This window comes from Aphelocoma coerulescens, chromosome 28 (genome assembly GCF_041296385.1).
Source record: "Aphelocoma coerulescens isolate FSJ_1873_10779 chromosome 28, UR_Acoe_1.0, whole genome shotgun sequence".
NCBI classification, from domain to species: domain Eukaryota; kingdom Metazoa; phylum Chordata; class Aves; order Passeriformes; family Corvidae; genus Aphelocoma; species Aphelocoma coerulescens.
The window spans coordinates 1,711,031-1,731,972 of NC_091041.1; the positions used below are offsets into that span (position 1 = coordinate 1,711,031).

General features: G+C 46.2%; 1 protein-coding gene across 3 annotated transcripts in view; it reads right to left on the reverse strand.

Moving 5' to 3' along the window:
• The window catches only part of ELAVL1 (ELAV like RNA binding protein 1), a 39,686-nt gene that overhangs the window by 14,617 nt on the left and 4,127 nt on the right, over window positions 1-20,942 (reverse strand). For all 3 annotated transcript variants that reach the window (XM_068996827.1, XM_068996826.1, XM_068996828.1), the window contains exon 2: window positions 15,868-16,051. In XM_068996827.1, coding sequence (XP_068852928.1) covers window positions 15,868-16,039 — 172 coding nt within the window. In that variant the 5' untranslated portion in view covers window positions 16,040-16,051. The remainder of the gene's footprint in view (window positions 1-15,867; window positions 16,052-20,942) is intronic.

Consider the following 20,942-nt stretch of genomic DNA (forward strand, 5'->3'; position numbering starts at 1 on the left):
CTGCAGAACTGCACCAGCTCCTGGCACGGCCTCTGCCTTTGGCTGCTTCCTTGTGAAACCTAATCCAGCAGTAACTCAGCTGAACCCAGGCAATGTCAGAGTTTGTTGTCTAACAGACCCTTTGTATAAACACCCACAGGTAATTTCTGCTGTCTGCTAAAACTCTTAGAGAAGCCAGATCTCACACAGAAACAACATCCGGCTGCCTTAGAGAGCTGGTGTAAAAGCAGCTCCAATCAGCCTCTCACGACACCAGACACAGCACACAGCTTATGGCAAACTGCTCTGCACCAGTCAAGCAGGATTTAATGCCATCCTTTGGAGACCTACAGGTGACATCTGCGAAATTCTGATCAATGGTTCTTACATGTACCCACAGCATGGTTTTTGTGATTTCTTTATAACATTCATTTTGTTTTATCAGTCAAAGACGGTAAATAATTTAGATCAAATATGCTTGGTTCATACCTACTTACCTACTGAGATTATTTACCTCTGATTAAGAAAATGAATAATTGAACAATTAGAAAAATGTTTAGCACCTGGATCCTACCTTATTTCTCCAGGGTCTGACTAAGAAAACAAAAGTAAGTCTAAGATGGAAAAAATACCAGGTGGACATCTGGCAATGACTTTCCCTCTTGCAAGGATGGGAAGTATCCAACATCACTCACAGGTCCAGCTTTGCTCTGAAGGCTCAGAGCAACAGCTGCTTTATGGGTATTTTCAGTCTGTCCCAAAAGTCACATAAACATGAATATTTCAGCAAACTACTGAACAGAACCAGGTCCTAAAAAAACCTTATGGAAATGGGCCCTTAAAGACCAGGGAAATATACTCCAAACAAGACTAATCCTTCCAAGTGTGACCTACAGTGAGCCCTGGCAGTCAGGACTCTCACTTCCAGGATGGATGCTGTACTGGGGAGAACTGGGGGACTATTCTCCTGATAGGTGAAGAAGAGCAGGGTTCCACTCATATAAATTTATTATGCTGTTTTCAGTACAATGAGTATCCTTCCCCAGTCACTTGCAACAAATTCCCAGAGAACATAGCAGGCACAATATTGTAGATCATGGAATGGTTTGGGTTTGGAAGGGACCCGAGAGACAATTTCATTCCACTCCCTGCCATGGGCAGGGACACCTTCCACTGTCCCAGGCTGCTCCAAGCCCCAATGTCCAGCCTGGCCCTGGGCACTGCCAGGAATCCAGGGGCAGCCCCAGCTGCTCTGGGCACCCTGTGCCAGGGCCTGCCCACCCTCCCAGGGAACAATTCCTGCCCAATCTCCCATCCAGCCCTGCCCGCTGGCACTGGGAAGCCATTCCCTGTGTCCTGGCCCTCCATGCCTTGTCCCCAGTCCCTCTGCAGCTCTCCTGGAGCCCCTTTAGGCCCTGCAAGGGGCTCTGAGCTCTCCCTGGAGCCTTCTCCTCTCCAGGTGAGCACCCCCAGCTCTCCCAGCCTGGCTCCAGAGCAGAGGGGCTCCAGCCTTCAGACCATCTCCATGGCCTTCCCTGGACTCATTCCAGCAGCTCCATGTCTTTCTTGTGTTGGGGTCCCCAGGGCTGGAGACAGCTCTGCAGATGGGATCTCACCAGAGTGGAGTAGAGGGACAGAATACCCCCCTCTTCTGCTGCCCACACTCCTTTGTTTCCTTCCAAAGCATCACACAGGCTATGTGTTTATGCACCGTTTGAGATCAGTGACAAGGAATTTTAAGTTACTTACCTACAGGATAAAACCAAACCTAAGTAACAGCACTCATGGACACCCAAGAGTAAAAGGCACGAGAGCTGGGTCCAGTCCCTGGAAACAGAAACTGTGCCCTAACACACACACAAGTCCACGTTAAAAGCAGTTCTGATTTTTGTCCCAAGCATTCTGACTGAAAGCACATTCTACAGCCTCCAGCCAATGCTCTCCTTTTCCAAACTCAAGTCTGCATATTCTGTGTCCACTTGTTCCTGTACAAGTCCTATCCTAGACCTTACACAGGTTTTTCCTTCCAAGTGTCTGTCCCCAAAGTACCCTCAGTGACTGTATCCTCTTGGCCTTCTTTACTGTTTTTGTCAGAGCAAAATTCTGCACCTTTTCCACTTCCAGTTTTATACAGGTTGCTCAATGACTATTTCTTATCCAACAGTTTGAATGTCCTGGGAAGTGAGGGGGCAGGGACATAATGGGGTTTACTCAAACAAACACAGATTAAAAAAAGAAGGCTGTGAAAGTGGCAGGATCACAAAGGTCAGACATTTTCATATTCCCTCTAGACATCTGACAATAAGTTTGTACTGAACCCAAATATTACAGTCCCATTAACTTTTACGTGACAATAGGTAAGAAACTATCAATTACTTGTATTTCTATACAATAACCTAGAATGCAGACCTTCCCTCTTAGTTTTACTTACCGCCTTCAAACTACATTAGTGTAACATGACCTTATAGTCCTTAAGTGCTAGAAAAACCCAACCCATGCAAAATTGACAGCATATACTAATTCTCCTTGCTCTAAAATACCCAAGAGCATCAGCCTCAGCCATCTCCTCCCACTCAGTGCCCAGTGTTCATCTCTACACAGGCTGGACCAACACACAACAGTCCTGTCACTGCAGGAGGCAATTCCACCTGTGCAGGAATGCTCTTTGCTTCATAGTTTTACTCCAGAACAGTACAATCTACCTCTCTGCTAGGGATGCCAGGAAATGTATAAGGAACTGGCATTTACACAGCATTATGACTGCTGTCAAGTGTTTACCCCAGAGGCAAGGAGGGAAGTTTTTTTGCTTTCTCCTGATGTTCCCAGCCTGCTATAGAAACCTGCAGTGCAAAGGAAATTGGTGCTGTAACAGTTTTCAAAACATTTTAGTGGATAGGAATTTAAAAATATTATTAAAAGTTTGCATATACACAAATGCAAATTTACTCTAGAGGAAAAGCTAAAAAAGAGCAACAAGTAGGCCCTTATCTGGATGAATAATTAACAAAGTAACTATAAAACCTAGTTTTAAGCAAAATACTACAGTCCTTCAGCAGAAAGAATCAAGTTTTGTTTCCATGATAAAAGGCCCTTTCAGGAGAGAGGGCACTGGTTTTCCTTCCGTGCATCACTTGGGTTTCTGTCCATGTCTCTGCTTCCTTTCCCAGCTCCCGAGACACAGCTTCAGTCACCAGCTCCTTCCTTATTCCCAGCCCACTGCTGACAACTCCAGCTTCACCAAGGAGTCTGATACACACCTGAGCCCTTCACTGAGAGCAGCTAACTCAGATCCTCCCCATCCTATCCTTCATAAGAAACCCAAAATCAAACCTGGCTCCTGTTACATCAGTGCACCTCAGCACGACGGCAATTTAGTTTAGAATTTATTTTCTGAACTGGGAATTGGTTTTTGGAGGACGTGAGCTGGGTTTGAGGTTTTTGTTTGGCTTTACAAACTGTGCTGTGAGAGTGATAACCAGAGAGCCCAAATATGCATGAATGAGAAGCACCACGTAAAATACGAGGCATCAGCAGAATTCAAAGCTGTGACTATAGTTTCTGAGCATAAGAACAGATTCAAGTGCTCAGACGTGCCCTGTGTGGGCTTCTTTAGCACAGTTACACTGTTGTACAGCCAGGGCTACACGATCACATCAGCCCGGAGAAAAATGCAACCATCCTGTATCAAACTTCCCAAAAAGTGTTATGACAATGGAGAAGTGCAGCAAGGTAGGACTGGCAGAGTAGGTGATCAAGAGGCTGTACCCTAACTCCCAAGCGAGTCACAGAACACATACAGCATCCTCTATTTCCTAACAGCCAGGGAAACAAGCAGATGTGTGAGCAGGGAAGCCTGGCTGAGCAGGGAGCCCGTGGCAGAGCTCCAAGAGAAACAGAGAGCACAGGAGATGGAAGAAGCGACAGCTACAAAAGGAGGAATTCGGAAACACTGTCCACTCTGTCTGAGGAATGGCAGAGCTCAACTGCAGTTCAGACTTGAAAAGAATGCAAAGAAACAAAACAGTAATATCAAGGGTAACAAGAAAATGTTCTATTGCTGTCCCAGCAGCACAAGGCTGGAAGTGTGGGAGCAGATTTAACATGTGATCTGAGCAAAGGGGCACACGATGCTTTCTGTGCCTCACTTCACCAGCAGAGTCTAACAGGCCTCAGCACTTCAGAAAGAGCTCCCAGAGAAGGGCCAGTGGATGAAGACTGAGCCAGGGACTGACTTGGTTGAGTGAACTGGTCCCAGTCAAACCCATGGGGGGATGAAATGGGCTCTTTGTCAGGGTGCTGAGACACCAGGCTCATGTCCCTGCCAAAACTGTTTCATCTTTGAATGATGAGGAAATTGGAAGAAGGAACGTAAGCACCAAATCCATCTTCAAAAGGAGACAAAAACACACACCCACACCCCCTCACACACATTCTACCTCCATGCCTGGAACTAGTGGAGTTTAGGAGGATCTCTGCTGGGACCTGCAGTTTACCTTGTGATCCATGTCATGGAGGAGGTGATGGGAGTGTGCTCTCACCAAGACTGGAGATGACACCAGGCTGGGAAGAACCTGTCATAGACTGAAGGGTCGGGCTGCCACAGGGGACAAGGCAAGAAGCACCTCATGGAATGAGGTCCTGAGCAAGGACAGATGCAGAGTCCTGATTGCGGGGAGGAAGACACCCTGGCAACAACAGACTGGCCACTTAGTGGCTGGAGACTCTTCTATGGAAAATGAGCTGGGAATCAGGGTATGGAGCATGAGCCAGCAGTGTCCCAAGGGAGAAGGGTAACAGCATCCTGTGCAGCCAGAAGACAGAAGAAAGGAGATCATCCCCCGTTACTCAACACTCACTAGACCACACCTTGAATACTGCATCCAATTTCTGACATCCCCCAACATAGGAAAGACATTGATAAACTGGACTGAGCACAGGAAAAGATCACCAAGATGCTCAGGAGACTGGAGCACGTGGGAGTTCCCCTACAGGACAGGGCTTCAGAGACCTGGTCTGACCTCACAGCTGAGTCTGCTCTGAGCAGGAAGCTGGACTAGTGCCCCTTGGAACTGCCCCATCCTATGATCCCCAAGGAACTCAACACTATGCCAACCTCAGGTTCTTTCAGTTCCACAGCACAAGGTCTTTTTCTGTTGACAGCCTGGATGCACCTTCCAGTTAAGGAGGGATGGAACAGAACTGAATACTAAAGAAAGGTTTAGCAAAATCCCACTTTTCTTCTGCCTCTTGGGATTTTCTCCCATTCATGGAACTAGTTCTAAATTTTGAGGTTTTTCTAGTGAGTCCTTAAATCAAAGCCTGGAACTACCAAAACTGCTACTCAGCTTGAAACAAAGACTCTGCCAATGTTCAGTGGACTATTTATTCTATCACACAATTTGGAAGCACGCCCTTCCTCAGTCTATTTTTGTGTGAAAACTCATTTCCATAGGTTTCCACAAGATGACTTCTGTCTTTTTTTGCCTGCTGGTCTAGGGAGATGATGCTGGTTTCTAGCTCCTCCTGATATCCTTCAGCCAAACATTAAATCTGCTCCACATGATAATTTTAACCACTTTTTCATTTTAATGTTCTAAAATGACAATTTCAGAACCTGACATGTTCTCCAGGTGCTGCTTGACTTGACTCTGGAGACAAGCACTTGCTATTTGTTACATCCTTGGCAGGTTTTTTTTCATACTGCAAGGTGTCCTTACAAGAAAAAGCAAGCAGCTTCATGAAGGATTTCTGGCAAAACACATTTTTGGATATGAACAAACATCTGAAGTATCTAATCACCAATTTTCAAAACTAACAGTTGAAGGGCATGACTTTCCATTCCATGTCTATGCTGATCAAATTCCACCATCACAACACAGACAGTAATAAATAGAGTAACTTCTAGCACATAATTCATAGTATGCTTTTTAAAAGACAGGAAATTATGGAATGGTTTGGGTTTGGAAGGGACCCGAGAGACAATTTCATTCCACTCCCTGCCATGGGCAGGGACACCTTCCACTGTCCCAGGCTGCTCCAAGCCCCAATGTCCAGCCTGGCCTTGGGCACTGCCAGGGATCCAGGGGCAGCCCCAGCTGCTCTGGGCACCCTGTGCCAGGGCCTGCCCACCCTCCCAGGGAACAATTCCTTCCCAATCTCCCATCCAGCCCTGCCCTCTGGCACTGGGAAGCCATTCCCTGGGTCCTGTCCCTCCATGCCTTGTCCCCAGTCCCTCTGCAGCTCTCCTGGAGCCCCTTTAGGCCCTGCAAGGGGCTCTGAGCTCTCCCTGGAGCCTTCTCCTCTCCAGGTGAGCACCCCCAGCTCTCCCAGCCTGGCTCCACAGCAGAAGGGCTCCAGCCTTGCACTCAATCCTTCTTTAATGGTATAGATGATGCATCTCAGCTACTCTGGAAACACAGGAAGCTGAAGCTAAAACCCAGTTTGAACCTAAACTTTTCTCCTATCCAGTCCCCTAGCCCAAATTCAGTGATGTCCTCTCACCCACCCCACCTGTGACACTGAGCAGCTGCTGTGGTGTGGTGACCACAAATAGTCACAGAAAACACACTACTGGAGACAGAACTGAGTATAGGAGCTTCAGTGCAGATACTGAAGCAGATAATTGTAAACTTCACTTTTACCTTACCTGCCAAAAATATTCTGCCGTCTCCTACGCAGATTTTGGGAAACAGAAGCAAGTACTTTTTTGTTTACCCAAAGAATTTGTTGAAGCAACAATTAATCATTCTCAAATACTTTCACCTGCCTCATCTCCAGTTAAGTCATAAATACTGCCCAAAACTATCATTAGTCACTGAAACACCAAGACAGCACCAGGAACCCCACGCAGTGCTGTCTGTGTCAGGCTGGGGGGAAAGCTCAGAATAGCCAAACAGCCCCGGGGCTGTGCCTAACCTAGAGAGAATCGAGGCAAGCACTGTGCTGCTGGAGGGCTGGGTCAGTCAGACCAGCACTGCACCAGCCACTGCTGCACCACACACCACCTACACTGAGTACAAAGCTGAAAGTTTAGGTTTATATTTAAGCATTTCCAGGATGTTTCACCCTTTGTGGTCAGTCCGTGCAGCAGCTCAGGATCTTCCTTCTACAGGACCTGAACCCAGCTTTGTTGTGGTTCCTGTGATTAAGACCCAGACTGCCCACCGAGCCACTTCCTGCTTCTGCTCGAGACTTCAAATCAGCACATCCTACTGAACAGACACTTGATGGCAACAGAAAGGAACTAGCAAGGAAACAAAGAAAATATCTAGTTATATTGATACCGGTTTTCCAATCCAGAACATGTCCCCACTGCTTCCCCAGCTTTAGGACACAACTCTCTCTCTGTTCATGGCCAAACCATTTAGAGTCTCATTTATAGAAGTTTAAGGGCAAAAGCACATTTAGCCGGTTTGAAAAGCCTGACCTTCAAACAACTCAGCAAAACATTATAAATTACAAATAAAGTGCCCTCTCCTTCTTATGCAAAATCAGTGGTATTTGCCTTCAAACAAAGATGAATGCAAGCAACTCAAACAGACACCTCTTTGGGAAAAAGTCAAAAGCTACAAAGCTAACTTGACACAAGTCTGTTGTCAACCCTGGTTCAGAGCTCACAGGGATCCGACCATCTCCACAATATTGCAAAACTTCAACCATAAAAGTAACAGCTTTAAATCCTGAAAACAAAGGGTGGGGTTTTTTAGTAATTAATTTCATTTCACAAAGCCTCTCTGCAAAATTATAATTTCTATATGTTCTCTTTTTATTTTTCCTTTCTCTCAGTTCCAGAATATTTCTCTATTGAGATTCAATTTCAGTTGCTCCAGGGCTCCTTTTCCAGATGAATTGCCAGTATCCGAGATTCTGTGAAGTGAAAAGGATTTGTAAAGTGAACACAGAAAACACCAGGCCCAAAATTGTGCAGAAATACTACAGGCTGGTTTTTTTGGAGGGAATCTGGGAGGAAAATGCCTCTTACTGCAAGATCTCATTTCTTTAAATTGGACAGAATTTGTTCACCTGTTGTTGGAACAAAAATCTGACTGCTCAAGATGCTGAGGGCTCAAAAATTCACTTCTTCAATCTCTTGAGGAAGAAACTTCAGCTTTCAAATAATGGCACCTCTTTAGCTGCAAACATTACAGTACAAAACCTCAGCAAGTGCTCAGTCACCCCAATCATAGGCTGAGCTGAACCCAACTTTTACTCTGCAGAAACGCAGCTGCTCCACTGGAAGAGAATGAAAGTATTGTAATGTGTGGAACAATAACTCCCACTAAAAACATGCTGAGAAATATCAGAACACAACCAAAGATGTTGCTACGTGGCTCATTTGTATGGCTTGATGAGGGAAAAGAAAAGCAAAGGAAGCAGAGCCATGAATGGCCTGTACAGCTCTCTTGGCCTTTATGACTTTTGTACTGTAAGGAGGGATATATTTAACCCTTTCCTTATCCAGACGGAGTGGAAGGATACCCATGACCCCAAAAGAGCAGGGAGCCACTGCCTGTTGTGTCAGCCCTGCCTCAAGGCTTTCAGAGAACACTCTCAGGGTCCCTCTGAGTGGCAGCACCACCACCTGGTGACCAGCCACTGCTCCCACTCTGGCATCACTGTTGTCTTGGGGTGACTTTAGGATGTGTATCCCATATCGCTGCCCTATGCCCAGAAATTAACTTTGTGCCTTTCTATACCTCTAAACTGAGCCTGAGAGAGGGAAGGAAAAACTGAGCAAAACTTTTTCAAAGCAGTTTGCAGCTTGTTCAAGGTCACACAGAGATAGCAACTTTTTTTTTCCCAGCTGCAGCAGGGAAGGGAGGAGGCACCCAGCTTGCTGCTCCCAGGACAGTTTTTGGCCAGTTCTTCAGCTTCTATTTCTCCAGAAAGAGACTGAGAGGGTTTTTTTTTCTTCCCTGGAATTTTGGATTTTCTCCCTTTTCTGCTGGACTGCTTCAATATCAGAGCACATCAGGAAGACTTTCCACTGAGCACAGAGGGCCTGGCCCTGGGCCAGCCCCAGCTCCGAGGAGACCAAAGGGAGGACTCTAACACTTTCCCAGGTTTTTTCTCCACAGTGAGAGATTTTTATTATTTAGCATTATTTTCCGTTTCTCATGTGTTTGTTAAATAAATAGTTTATACCTCTTTCACTTTCCTTTGAGGAAAATTTATTTTTCCTGAACCTGGTGGGGGAGGGGTGGTGACCTGCCTTCTCTCAGAGGATATATTTCTAAATTTGGCCAAACCAGTACAACTGTGCACACACCAAGGGTGCAATCAGAACCATTGGCCAGCTCACCTTTCTAACAGATTTGGCCCTGATGTCAAACCTTTGGGTCCTTCACTAGTGACTCCCTTCCAGCTGCACCTTGTGCTGATGATTTCCAACCTTGAGGATTGGTTTTCAGTTCACCCACAGGCTCTTCACCCAGTGACACAGGTCCTCCTCACTTGCAGCACTAGGAAGACATCCGCCCAGCCTAAGTGAGAGGCCCCAGGCACTCCCTGCACAGCTCCACCATCCTTTTCAGTCAAGGCAGCTTTTCTTTGGCCAAGGCCTCTGCTGTTCCAGGAATAGGTGCTGCCACAACGGCTGGAGACCACAGCAGCCCTGAGTGCACATGGGCTGAACACAGCAGAGTGCCCAGTCCCTGCCCTGCTCTGCCTGCTCACAGTGCTCTGGGAGCTGTGCTCTAGGCCAGACTAGTACATAAAGTGCCATGGGTTAGCTGACCAAACCACTACAGTAGGCCTGGCCTAAGCAACAGCTAAACAAGTGCTTGACTCTCCCCAAGCAGGGGTCAACCAGAACAAAAACCCTAACATCCTTTGATCAAGTACACCTGACAAAGCTCGGAGCAACCTGCTCCAAGCCCAGGTGCCGTGCAGCTATCCTGTCCTGACAGCAGCTGGCACTCTGGGTCATCAGAGGGGTACCAGAAATCCACTGACAACCCCAGACATACCCCAAATATCGAGAAGCAGAGCCCAAGAACTGCTGCCACAGCTGCTGCTTCTGGCTGTGCTCTGATCCCTCTGAAAGAACCCAGGCAACTTTTAGGGCCAGAAAGATGAGGAAGGGTCTGAGGAGCGGCTGAGGGCACTTGGCTCGTTCAGCTGGAGCAGAGGAGACCGAGGGGAGGCTCCTGGGGGCTGCAGCTCCTCCCGAGGGGAGGCGGAGGGGCAGGGGCTGAGCTCTGCTCTGGGACAGGGACAGGAGCCCAGGGAACGGCTGGAGCTGGGTCAGGGCTGGGCATGGAGCTCAGGGAAAGGTTCTTCCCCCCGAGGCTGCTGGGCACTGCCCAGGCTCCCCAGGGAATGGTCCCGGCCCCGAGGCTGCCAGAGCTGCAGGAGCGTTTGGACAGCGCTCTCAGGGATGCCCAGGGTGGGCTTGTTGGGGTGTCTGTGCAGGACCAGGGGCTGCACTGATGATCCCTGAGGGTCCCTTCCAACTCAGGATATTCCAGGATTCTCTGATTTAGGTTAACTGTATTCCTATACCCTTGCTACAACTCAGTTACTACCTCTGAGGCAGTTTATGTGGTCACCTTTATGACAAAGGGAATTAAGTGGAGCTGGCAAAGCTGGTGTTCACATTTTCAGTATTTGGGCAATTTGTCTGCAAACCATTTGCACTTCTCATTAAGTTAACCATTGCCACAAGGCATTCTTGAATGCACATTTAAAGAAATCACATACCACCAAATGTGATTAAAGAGCTAGGAAAAAAAAATCCAGATGTAACAATGCATTCGAATTTCACAGTTAACAGCAAAACTGCATAAACAATTTCGTGCAAAAGGAAACTATTTCAGCCAAAGAGAATACTTAAGTGTTTTCCACAAACAAGAACACTTCAGAATTCTGATTCTAGACTGAGTTCACTGCACTGGTGAAATGAGTGGTTGCCATGTCACATGAACTTGAGCTACTCACCACTTGCAGCACCTGACAGCTGGGCAGTAAAATCCTCCTCTCCTTTCCTCCTTTCTGCATACAACTTTAACAAGTCACCCCAAAATGTCACTTCTGCTCCGCACTTTCCAGCAACAGTGGAGAGATCCCTTTGCCCCAACAGCTGCTGATAACAGTTTGACCTCAGCAAGCTCCACCAGAACTCACACTGACACAAGCAAATGCAAAGGGTGCAGAGGAAGCCCACATCTCCCTCCCAGCCTCTGCACAGAGGGGGGTCACGTTTGGGGAGCTGACAGGTACAGACAGAGCCTTTGGAACAGTGTGAAGGATCATATCCTACACTTCCTAGAGTAGAAAGTCATGAGCACCAGAGGGAAAACATTCCCTGCTCAGGCAGTACAGAAGATGTGAGGGAAGGAACAGGAAACCTCAGGAAGTTGGATGCCTTCTTTACAAAATCAATCACTGTCAGAAGGAACCCTCACAGAGCAAGGTGTGCACAGCAACCTGTCACCAGGGACTCAGAGCAGGGATACAGTGCCAGGAGCAATAAATAGATCCCACAGAAGTCTGTGACCATAAACACATGGGGAAAAAGGTTTATAGGATCCTAGAATAGAATATTCTGAGGTGAACTGATGATCCTTTTGGGGCCCTTCCAACCCCTGGCCCTGCACAGACACCCCAACAACCCCACCCTGGGCATCCCTGAGAGCGCTGTCCAAACGCTCCTGCAGCTCTGGCAGCCTCGGGGCCGGGACCATTCCCTGGGGAGCCTGGGCAGTGCCCAACCATCCTCTGGAGGAAGAACCTCTTCCTAATATCCAGCTTAAACTCCCCCAACACAGCTTTGTGGTAGTTTTGCTGAATTCTTTTCCCATGCACTCCGAGGACAGTTACATATGGTATCACAGCTGTGGGGAGCACCCTACAGCTCACACAATTATTCCAATAAGCAGGAATAGTATTTTTAATACTACCATGTGCTGCCATTGCATGTGAGTTTGACAGCTTTTTATTTTTGAATAATTCCACAAAAAGCAGTTTAACTCAACCTTTTCAGAGCTTTAGGACAGCCAGGTTTGAAAGTACCAATACTTCAGCAGAGTAAGGGGAAGACAGAAACTAAAACAGTCATGACAGACTAACTTTCAGCTTCAGCATTTGGTCCAGAAGGACTAACACCCTGTGTACAGCTGCATGGACAGCAGGCTAAAGATGACCAGGCTGTCTTGGAAAACTTAGAGCTATTGAGCAGAAGCATCTGTGCTGTGCACAGTCAGACATCCTGACACAATGAGCCATCAGCATCTGTGCTGCAAGAAACTGAGCAAACCCAGAGGGACCCAGAGGCCTGCATTCCTGCATTAATAGGTATGGAAGGAGAAATGTTTTTCTAAAAACTCACGTGTTAGAGGAGTTCAGCCCATCACACTGGCTGGAAACCCAGACCCCAGAACCTGGATGTTGCAGCAAAGTCAAACACCCCCATGCAAAATACAGCACGAGACATATTTCTTCTGTTGGATCATCTCTGGCACTAGGCAGTTGCTCCAAGGAAGAGGACATTTAACATCATATCCCTGGAGAGGGAATCAGTGCAGAGCACAAGTCTGGCCCCGCTGTGTCAACCCTGCAGGGCTACTGTCCGATCAGTGCAGGCCAACTGGACCAACCCCAGACTTCTTGCCCTTAGCCTCATGAGCCAGAGCCACAGGAAGAGAGGATTTCATTGATGGAATCAGGTCAATGGCTACTCACAGACCTCAGCAATCATCATGACAGCCTAGGAGATGCACCAGTGAAAAGTTACATCGCAGGCTGGACACTGTGCCATACTGTACTGGGAAGTGGGAATCAGCCTTCTAACATTTCCCTAGGGCTCAGAGCCCTAAGGTATGGCTGGTGTTCAATTACGATCTGACAGAAAGAAGAGTGTCCAGTGAATTCTGTAATACTCTTATGAAAATCCTGGATGTCCAAGACATCCTTACCATAAACACAAGTACAGTGAGCAGCACAGCAACAATCCAGTGTTTGCCTGCTGAGCCCCACTACTGATTCACTCATCACAACTCAAGCAAAGTCTGGAAGTGCTGAGGAATGCAATACACCAACTGGGGAATGCAGAGTCCAGCATTCTATTCCTCCAGTATGATCAGGAGGAGCCCTGCACCCTTCTAATGCTCGTCTAATGCACAAGCTTCTCTGTATAGTAACTGGAAAAAAAAAACCCAACAGAAAAAAAAGTTGTCACATCTCAAACAAGAAACCAGACACACAGTCACACCTTTACCAGTGGTTATAATCCATATGTACACAAAGCCAAAAGCTCCTGGTAAGGAATGTGAACTATAACTATAGTTTGCTGCTACTTTCACCTTCCTGTAACACTCATCAGTAATGAGATAAAGGATAAGCACTGGGGGCTTCAAAGAGTTTCTCTACATTTTATAACCACAATCTAACACATGGAACACAGATTGTTCAACACTCTGCTGCATTTGAAGCAAAACCCAACAACATACGTGATGATCATAATTAAATACTTTGCTCAAACAACCCCAAACTTTGGCTTTCAAATCAGTTCTGGAATCCCAGTAATCAGTCTCCAGACAGCTTATGCCAGTTCAGTAAGTCATGAAAAACTGCATTCCAGGCAGAAGTATTTTCTGCCCCACATTTTATTAACAGACAATAAATTGAGAAGACCTGCATGTATCATTCAACGCGTTACGAAAAGCAAGCATTGTCAATTAAATGTTGATTTTAACTCTGCAAATACAAACAATAAAGGAAACTTCAAAGACAAAACACTCTGCTTATTAGAACTTCATGGGGGCATCAAAAGCTATGACTTCATTGCAAAGAACTAAACTGATCCAAAAAGTAATTCCAACAAAAGCAGTTTCCCTCCCTCCTGCCTAGGCCACTCAACCCACTCTATCTCACATGCCAATATTATGACTTATCTGACCAGAAACCAAGGTCAGGGAGCTGAACAGGTTTTTCTGCAGCTCCAGTTTCCTGCTGTCTGCCATGGAGTCAGAGAAATCCAAGTGAAGGCACAAGAAAAGCAGAACTCTGCCACAGGATTGCTCTGTTCAGGGACTGCCACCCATCCATCTGTTTAACAGAGCTTGAGAATAGAGACATAATGTGAACATCAAGGGGCAGAAACAAAAGCAAGAGGAAGAAAAAATGCTTAGAAAGAGCCAATTCTTTGGCACTGATATCCTAGAACTATCAGTAAGCATGGAGATGATTGGTAACTGCTCCTAATAGTGTTGCAAGCAAATGAAAAATTAGGTAGCAACAAAATTCAGTGGCCTGACCACAGCAGCCACACAGAATCCAGCACCTGCAACCATTTTAGAGAAAAGCCAGTGTTCTGTCCACAGGCACTCAAGGACTCTCTGCAACAATAACAGCAATTTTACTTTTGATTCTTGAGGTTAAGAACAACCTTGAGCACACGTGTATGTTTTGGACTTTGAACTACCCAGCACTGTCAAGCTGTAAGTTAAAGTTAACCAGACTTTACCAGAGTGTTTGATGCTACAGGAAACAGTGTGAAGCAGACTCTCAACTTCAGGCACTAATGAGTCTCTTGCTCCCCACTGAAAATATCCTTCCCTCCCACACAAGTGATTCTGTGCTTATTTTACAGTCTAAGGTATGGGTCAGCTATGACTTGCTATCATTAAGCAATGGGTCTTATTCCTTGCAAAACCAGCCTTCAGAGTAAGCCTCAACTTCTAAGGGCCTCAAAGCATATGACAACATCTGGGCCAAACACTCACCTTCCAAAACATTCAAAGAAATCACTATTTATATAACTATTTTATCATGACTGAACATATACATCCCTTAAATACAGATTTAGACAGACAGACCTCACGTGATATTTCATCTGTAAGGTACCAGGAAAGCCAGAGACATGGAAATCAGAGAGGCTACTCAGAAAGGAAATTCTGAAGTTTTTAATTATTCAGTTCTCATGGGTATTCTCAAGCAAATAAAGCACTAAAGATGACGCACAAAGAGCTCTCATGCATTCCATCAGCTCCCATGCAGCTTTTATAGATGGGGGAGCAGTCTCAGGCCAGTTCTGTTATGGATTAGATAACGATCAGTATTGCTGGATTCTGAAATACAACACTAAGCATGTGCAGCAGAGAATTCCACAATCACTGAGCTGCAGGCTGGGAACAAACATCAGTGCACAGCTAGTTAACAGCACCTTTTCTTTTTCCCTCCAGAAACAGCCAAGTGCTCTCACTAAATCCAAGATTCTACAACTTCTGAACAAGAATAACCAAAACTTGTAAATGAAGTATTTTAACAGTGCAAGGATTAAAACCTCTTCAGAGAGCAGCTAAAAGCTCCTGCAACTAAACAGATATGGCTCATGGAAGCAGTTGCTCTGTCAGCATTTGTTTTGCTTCAAGGCAACTTAAAGTTTCACAAGTCAGAACAATTCATTCCTCCCATATTTTAAAGCTACTACTACCAATCCTATTTAAGGAACTTACAAGTTAAATTCCGCAACAGTGATAAGACCTACAGCCACGGCACACGTTCATTTTACAGATCAAAATCAGAACAAAAGGTTTGTTTGTATATTCAGAGCTCTGGTAGAGTCAAAAACACTCAGACTGTAGGAAGAATAAATCAGCTGGGGACTAAATCCAAACCAGTTTTAGACGTGTCTATTGATGTTCAAATTTGGGAACTGTACTTCTTGGAATTCTCAGCCATACACACAACAGTCATTAACTTAGCCCTGAGCATTCCATCCTCCCAATACCCAATCCTGGCATTACTGGAGTTCCAGGCAACCTTGCCAATAGTTTGATTACACACACACAGAAACAAATATTTAATATTTCTACATTAAGTTGTATTCAATCAAGTATTTGCTTGAGCAGTCTAGCACAAGGTGACAATTTCTGAACTAAATCATACCTGCAACTTTGTCCCGAATAAGTTTTGCAGATTCCACTTCGCCGATGCTGCTGAACAGACTCCGTAATTCATCCTGCGTCATGTTCTGAGGGAGGTAGTTCACAATTAAATTTGTCCTACCAATATCATCCCTGCAATCTTCAGCCATGTGATCTTCATAACCATTGGACATTTTACAATATATCTGCAAGGAGGAAAAATCATCAGTGAGGTTTAGATCTTCACATTTCCATAAACCAAACTTCCTCCACCTGAAATAAGTTTGAATGTTTATTTAAAAAAACAGAGAACGAGCCACTGCTTCAGCGATGCATTTTTTTCAACTCACAGAACAAAACACTAATTGTTGAAAATTCCAGAACAATTCATTCTTTCAAAAGCACAAACACGACATATTACAAAACTATGTACCATTAAAGAGCTCCTCCAGATTTCTATTTTTTTACATTAATAAAAAGCATCAAGACAGATTTTTAAGACATTCCTGTAAACATCAAAGTATTCCCAACAGCCAAGGTAAAAATCAGGTCCCCTATGTCCAGGTACTTGACCAGCCACAACCAAACTGCCACCTGAGTGAGAATTCAACCTGAATTCCAGTGTTATGCCCAGAACTCTTTCAGACAGGGAGAGGAGAAGCAGCCAGATCTGACCCAGTTCAGTGTTTCAACTGGGGACTTTTAATTTTCTGAATGTTTTCCCCTGTAACCGTTGTCCATCCTGCACCTCAAGGCCTGTTACTGTTCAATGCTGCCTTTGGTGCTGCTTGACTGTGTGTATGAAACCGGTGAGCCTGTGCTGCACACTGACTTGGGGCCATACTGAGTATTTGATAGAGTTTCTATTTTTGCAGCTTTTCAAAGAAAGCCTTGGGAAAATATCCAGAACTCCTATCACAGGAAGATACTCTCTGCCTCAGTCTACCATCAGGGACTGAATCCTGATGTTTTAGTTGACCTACAACTGAAACTCACACCAGACTCAAGCTGCTCATGGCTTGCCAGAATCGTAGTTTTTAAAGCACTTCAACCACTTTGAAATAGTCAAAATCAGGATATCTAAACCCTGTTCTTGCAACAGGATCTACAGATCTGGATCTGCTAAAGGATAAGCCTTTCCGGGAACTGCACCACTACTGACAGCCAGAAGTTGAATAATGGAAGAAGTCAGAAACAGCAACCAGAAATCCTTGGTCTAGAACGGAAATGCTCACTGCATGAAGGGACTTCCAGGCCCTTCACCAGCAGCTGCTGTTAATTCCTGTCTGACAGTGAAGGCCAAATTTTTAAACCAATACCTGAGCACATTATTACAGAATAAACCATGAGAAGACTTATGCTAATTTGAGATTTAATACAGTGTGGATGTGAACTGAATCTTTATCTTTTCAGTATGTGTTGATGCATTAAGAGCTGGCAGCTCTTGCTCCACCCACAGATCAGGTTCTACCCCCATTTCTGTGTTTCACGTGTCAACATGACCCCATCCCAGCACCCTCTGCCCATGGGAATAACCAACCTGTACTGGGAAAGCAATGGAAAACTACACAGGAGGGGAGCCCTTTTTGTTGTGTCAGCAGTTTTAATCTGCTTTCCTTGCAGCAAGATAAGCACCAGTTAATGCCACAGGATAGGAGAGCAGGGAGGCGCTGCAAAGCTGGAAGCAGGGGAAAAGACTCCCCTCAGCAGGCAATTTTTAAGCTGCCAGGTCATCTCAGTTGTACTGCAAATTCTGTCACTAAATACACATTCCCTCCTGGCTCTGACAGAACTGGCTGAGCACAATCTCAGAGAAGTTTCCTGCTCTGGTAAACAACACTTAAACAGCTGAACCATCTCTGGTCACCGTATCTAAGTTATAAAACCACGTAACTCACATTTTCAAAATTATTTTAATAGAAGGCAACTTTGCTTGCCTCTGCCCTCTACAAAATTCAAGCCCTACAACAGAACACACCAATATGTTGATGAGTCTGCAAGTTGTATGGCACAACTAGAATATTTAGTAAGCAAAGGAAGAAACATTGAAATGTTTCCTCCTTTAAGAGGAAAAAGTTAAGATTTCCTTCACTTTAACCAAATTTGCCCTTTATTGCCATTTATTTATGATAAAAATCCTTCCTGCTGCTGAGATTAGGAAATTGCTATATATTGTAATGAATTCAAAAACAGACACTTAAGAGATTTGGGTTTTGGGGTTTTTTTAATTCTCCAAGGTACATCTGCTGCCTGAAAAGGAGGCACCACAGTCGGATACCAAGCAGAGAAACATGCCCAGCACACCATGATGGCAAGTTACCACACTTACATTTGGCATAAAGCAGAATTGACAAGAGTTTGCCAAGTGGCTACTGACTTTCCATCACTGTCCCACATCCTTTAACCTGTCTGCAATAGTGAGAGTCTACACCTCCCAGGATACTGAAGCAGTGCCTGGGGCAGTGCTGATTCAGAGCCATTAGAAGGTGAGAAGGAAGCTTCCACCTGCTTTTCTTCAGGCGTTTAGAAAACAACACAGGAAGCCCTTGCACACAGGGCTGGCAAACGTTTCCATGGGATACCAGGAAGAAAGCATGCAGGAGCAATAAACGCACAGTGAAGAGCTAAAGGAGCAGAGCACTGAGAGAGAAGATGCTTCTTTCTTCCTAATCTCTCGTTGAGCACTTACACAATCTGCTGCAGGACTAACACTGTCCAGCCAGCCTGGAAGTCACTGGGAAACCACTTTCTCTGCTGGTGGGGTGTTAAGGAAACTCCCCTATCTGACCGGTCTGATGCCACTCTGGGGGTCCCACTGGCACTGCTGGGACCAAAGCCTCTTCACAGTGGTGCCTCCAGTGACCCCACAGGCCCCGTGGGACTCCCCGCACACCCCACACTCCCCCAGTCAGACCAGCTCCTCTCACCGGCTCGGCCCCAGCTTCCCACAGCACAGTCCCAGCCCCCGGTTCCTTTGTGGTGCAGTGACACAGAACAGCTCGAGCTGGTGCCCCTGGGGAGGGACCCCGGACAAAGCCTCCCTGGGCTGTGCCCCCTCCCAGTCTGTGCCCATCCTGATGCTGATGCTTAGTCCAGGGCCTTCTCAATGTGCCAGGGGAGGTTTAGGTTGGATATTAGGAAAAAGTTCTGGAACAGGCACCCCAGGGAAGTGGCCATGGCCCCAAGTCTGTCAGAGTTGAAGAACCCCCTCCCAGAACAACCTGCACACTGCTGCTGCCCACCTGCACCAGGTGTATTCCTCAACAGGTGACCAGTTCTCATGCCAGCAAAGTTAAAAAGAGCCCCTGAAGAATTGTAACCTCCTGCCCTCACTGAAATACGCTGAGGGAATGTCCTGATCTTTCTTTACCAAAGAGATAACAATCCATTTCTATCAGTAAATATTCCAGATTTGAGAACCAGGCCTAGACACTAAATTGCATCTAGAACTTCATTAACTGACAATCCACAATGACATAAATCAGAAGACTGAATGCATTTATATTCCCGGTGGACAGGTCAATGATGGCAAGAAGGCCCAACGGCTCCATCTGGGAAGACTGGCTGAAAAGAGACCAGTAGTTTGCAAACTTTCCAAAACAGGCCTTCAATTCTATGTCCCAAAACCCTGAAACTTTAGGACTAGGTTCCACTGCATTGCAGTTCCTAAAATGACAATTTTTTAAAAAAATAACCAAATGCTGCAGAAACTTGTTCAAAAAGGCAGCAGCCACATTCTTCCTTGGGTAAGATGCCCTAAAACTTACAATGCCAAGGGTGCACAGAGCAACAATGGGAACCATATGTGCTGTGCCCAAATCTTCCATTAATTCTGGAGGTGCTTGAATCCACACAGTCCAACACTTCACCACCTGTGCCAACAATTGCTCAGGCACCCTCAGCCAGGCCAGCACTCCCAGGACTGGAATGAAAAGCTCTCGTGGGCGTTATTTTCAGAAATGTTGCACTGACCATGACAATCACCTTCTCACAAAAGCACACCAGATCCCAGAGGTTTATTGGCTCTGGCAACAGACCAATAAAAGTTTTTTCCCAATGACACTCTGTATCTCGATCCAGAATTCTAGGAATCACTTCTACTAATTATTTCACTTCAAGATGTTTGCTAAGAAGGAAGACCTGTATGGATCTGTGGAGATCATGTGAAACAAGAACATCGGCAAGAAGAACTGTCCATCTTCAACATCAGACAAGAGGCTTTGTCTACCTTCACCTTGCTCACAGGACTAAAAAGGCACCAGACCACTATGGGGGTCACAAACTTGAATGTAGACACCTAAACAAATGCTCACAGAATCCTAAAATGGTTGGGTTGAAAGGAACCTTAGAGACCAACTCATTCCACCCCCTGCCATGGGCAGGGACACCACTACATCAGGGTGCTCCAAGCCCTGTCCAGCCTGGCCTTGGACACTGCCAGGGATCCAGGGGCAGCCCCAGCTGCTCTGGGCACCCTGTGCCAGGGCCTGCCCACCCTCCCAGGGAACAATTCCTGCCCAATCTCCCATCCAGCCCTGCCTCTGGCACTGGGAAGCCATTCCCCTGGGTCCTGTCCCTCCATGCCTTGTCCCCAGTCCCTCTGCAGCTCTGCTGGAGCCCCTTTAGGCCCTGCAAGGGGCTCTGAGCTCTCCCTGGAGCCTTCTCCTCTCCAGGTGAGCACCCCCAGCTCTCCCAGCCTGGCTCCAGAGCAGAGGGGCTCCAGCCCTGGGAGCAGCTCCATGGCCTCCTCTGGTCTCACACCAACAGGTCCATGCCTTTCTTGTGTTGGGGTCCCCAGAGATGGAGGCAGCTCTTCAGGTGGGATGGATGATGGATCAGCTAGTGCAGAACTTAAGATGGGAAATTCTTCCTGGATCAATGAGCTCTGTAGCACCTTGACTGGAGCAGTGGGATTGGGCCACAGTGAGCATGGCATGGTCCTTAAACCACAGCAGACCTGAGGCTGCTGTCCCAGCTACTCACCCAAAACCTCCATCTTTCTTTGCAATGCCATGCAAGTCAGCATCACCCAGGACACTCTATACAGGAAGGGTTTCAGTTGACAGTGCCTGACAGAGTCCCTGAACTGGTGAAATC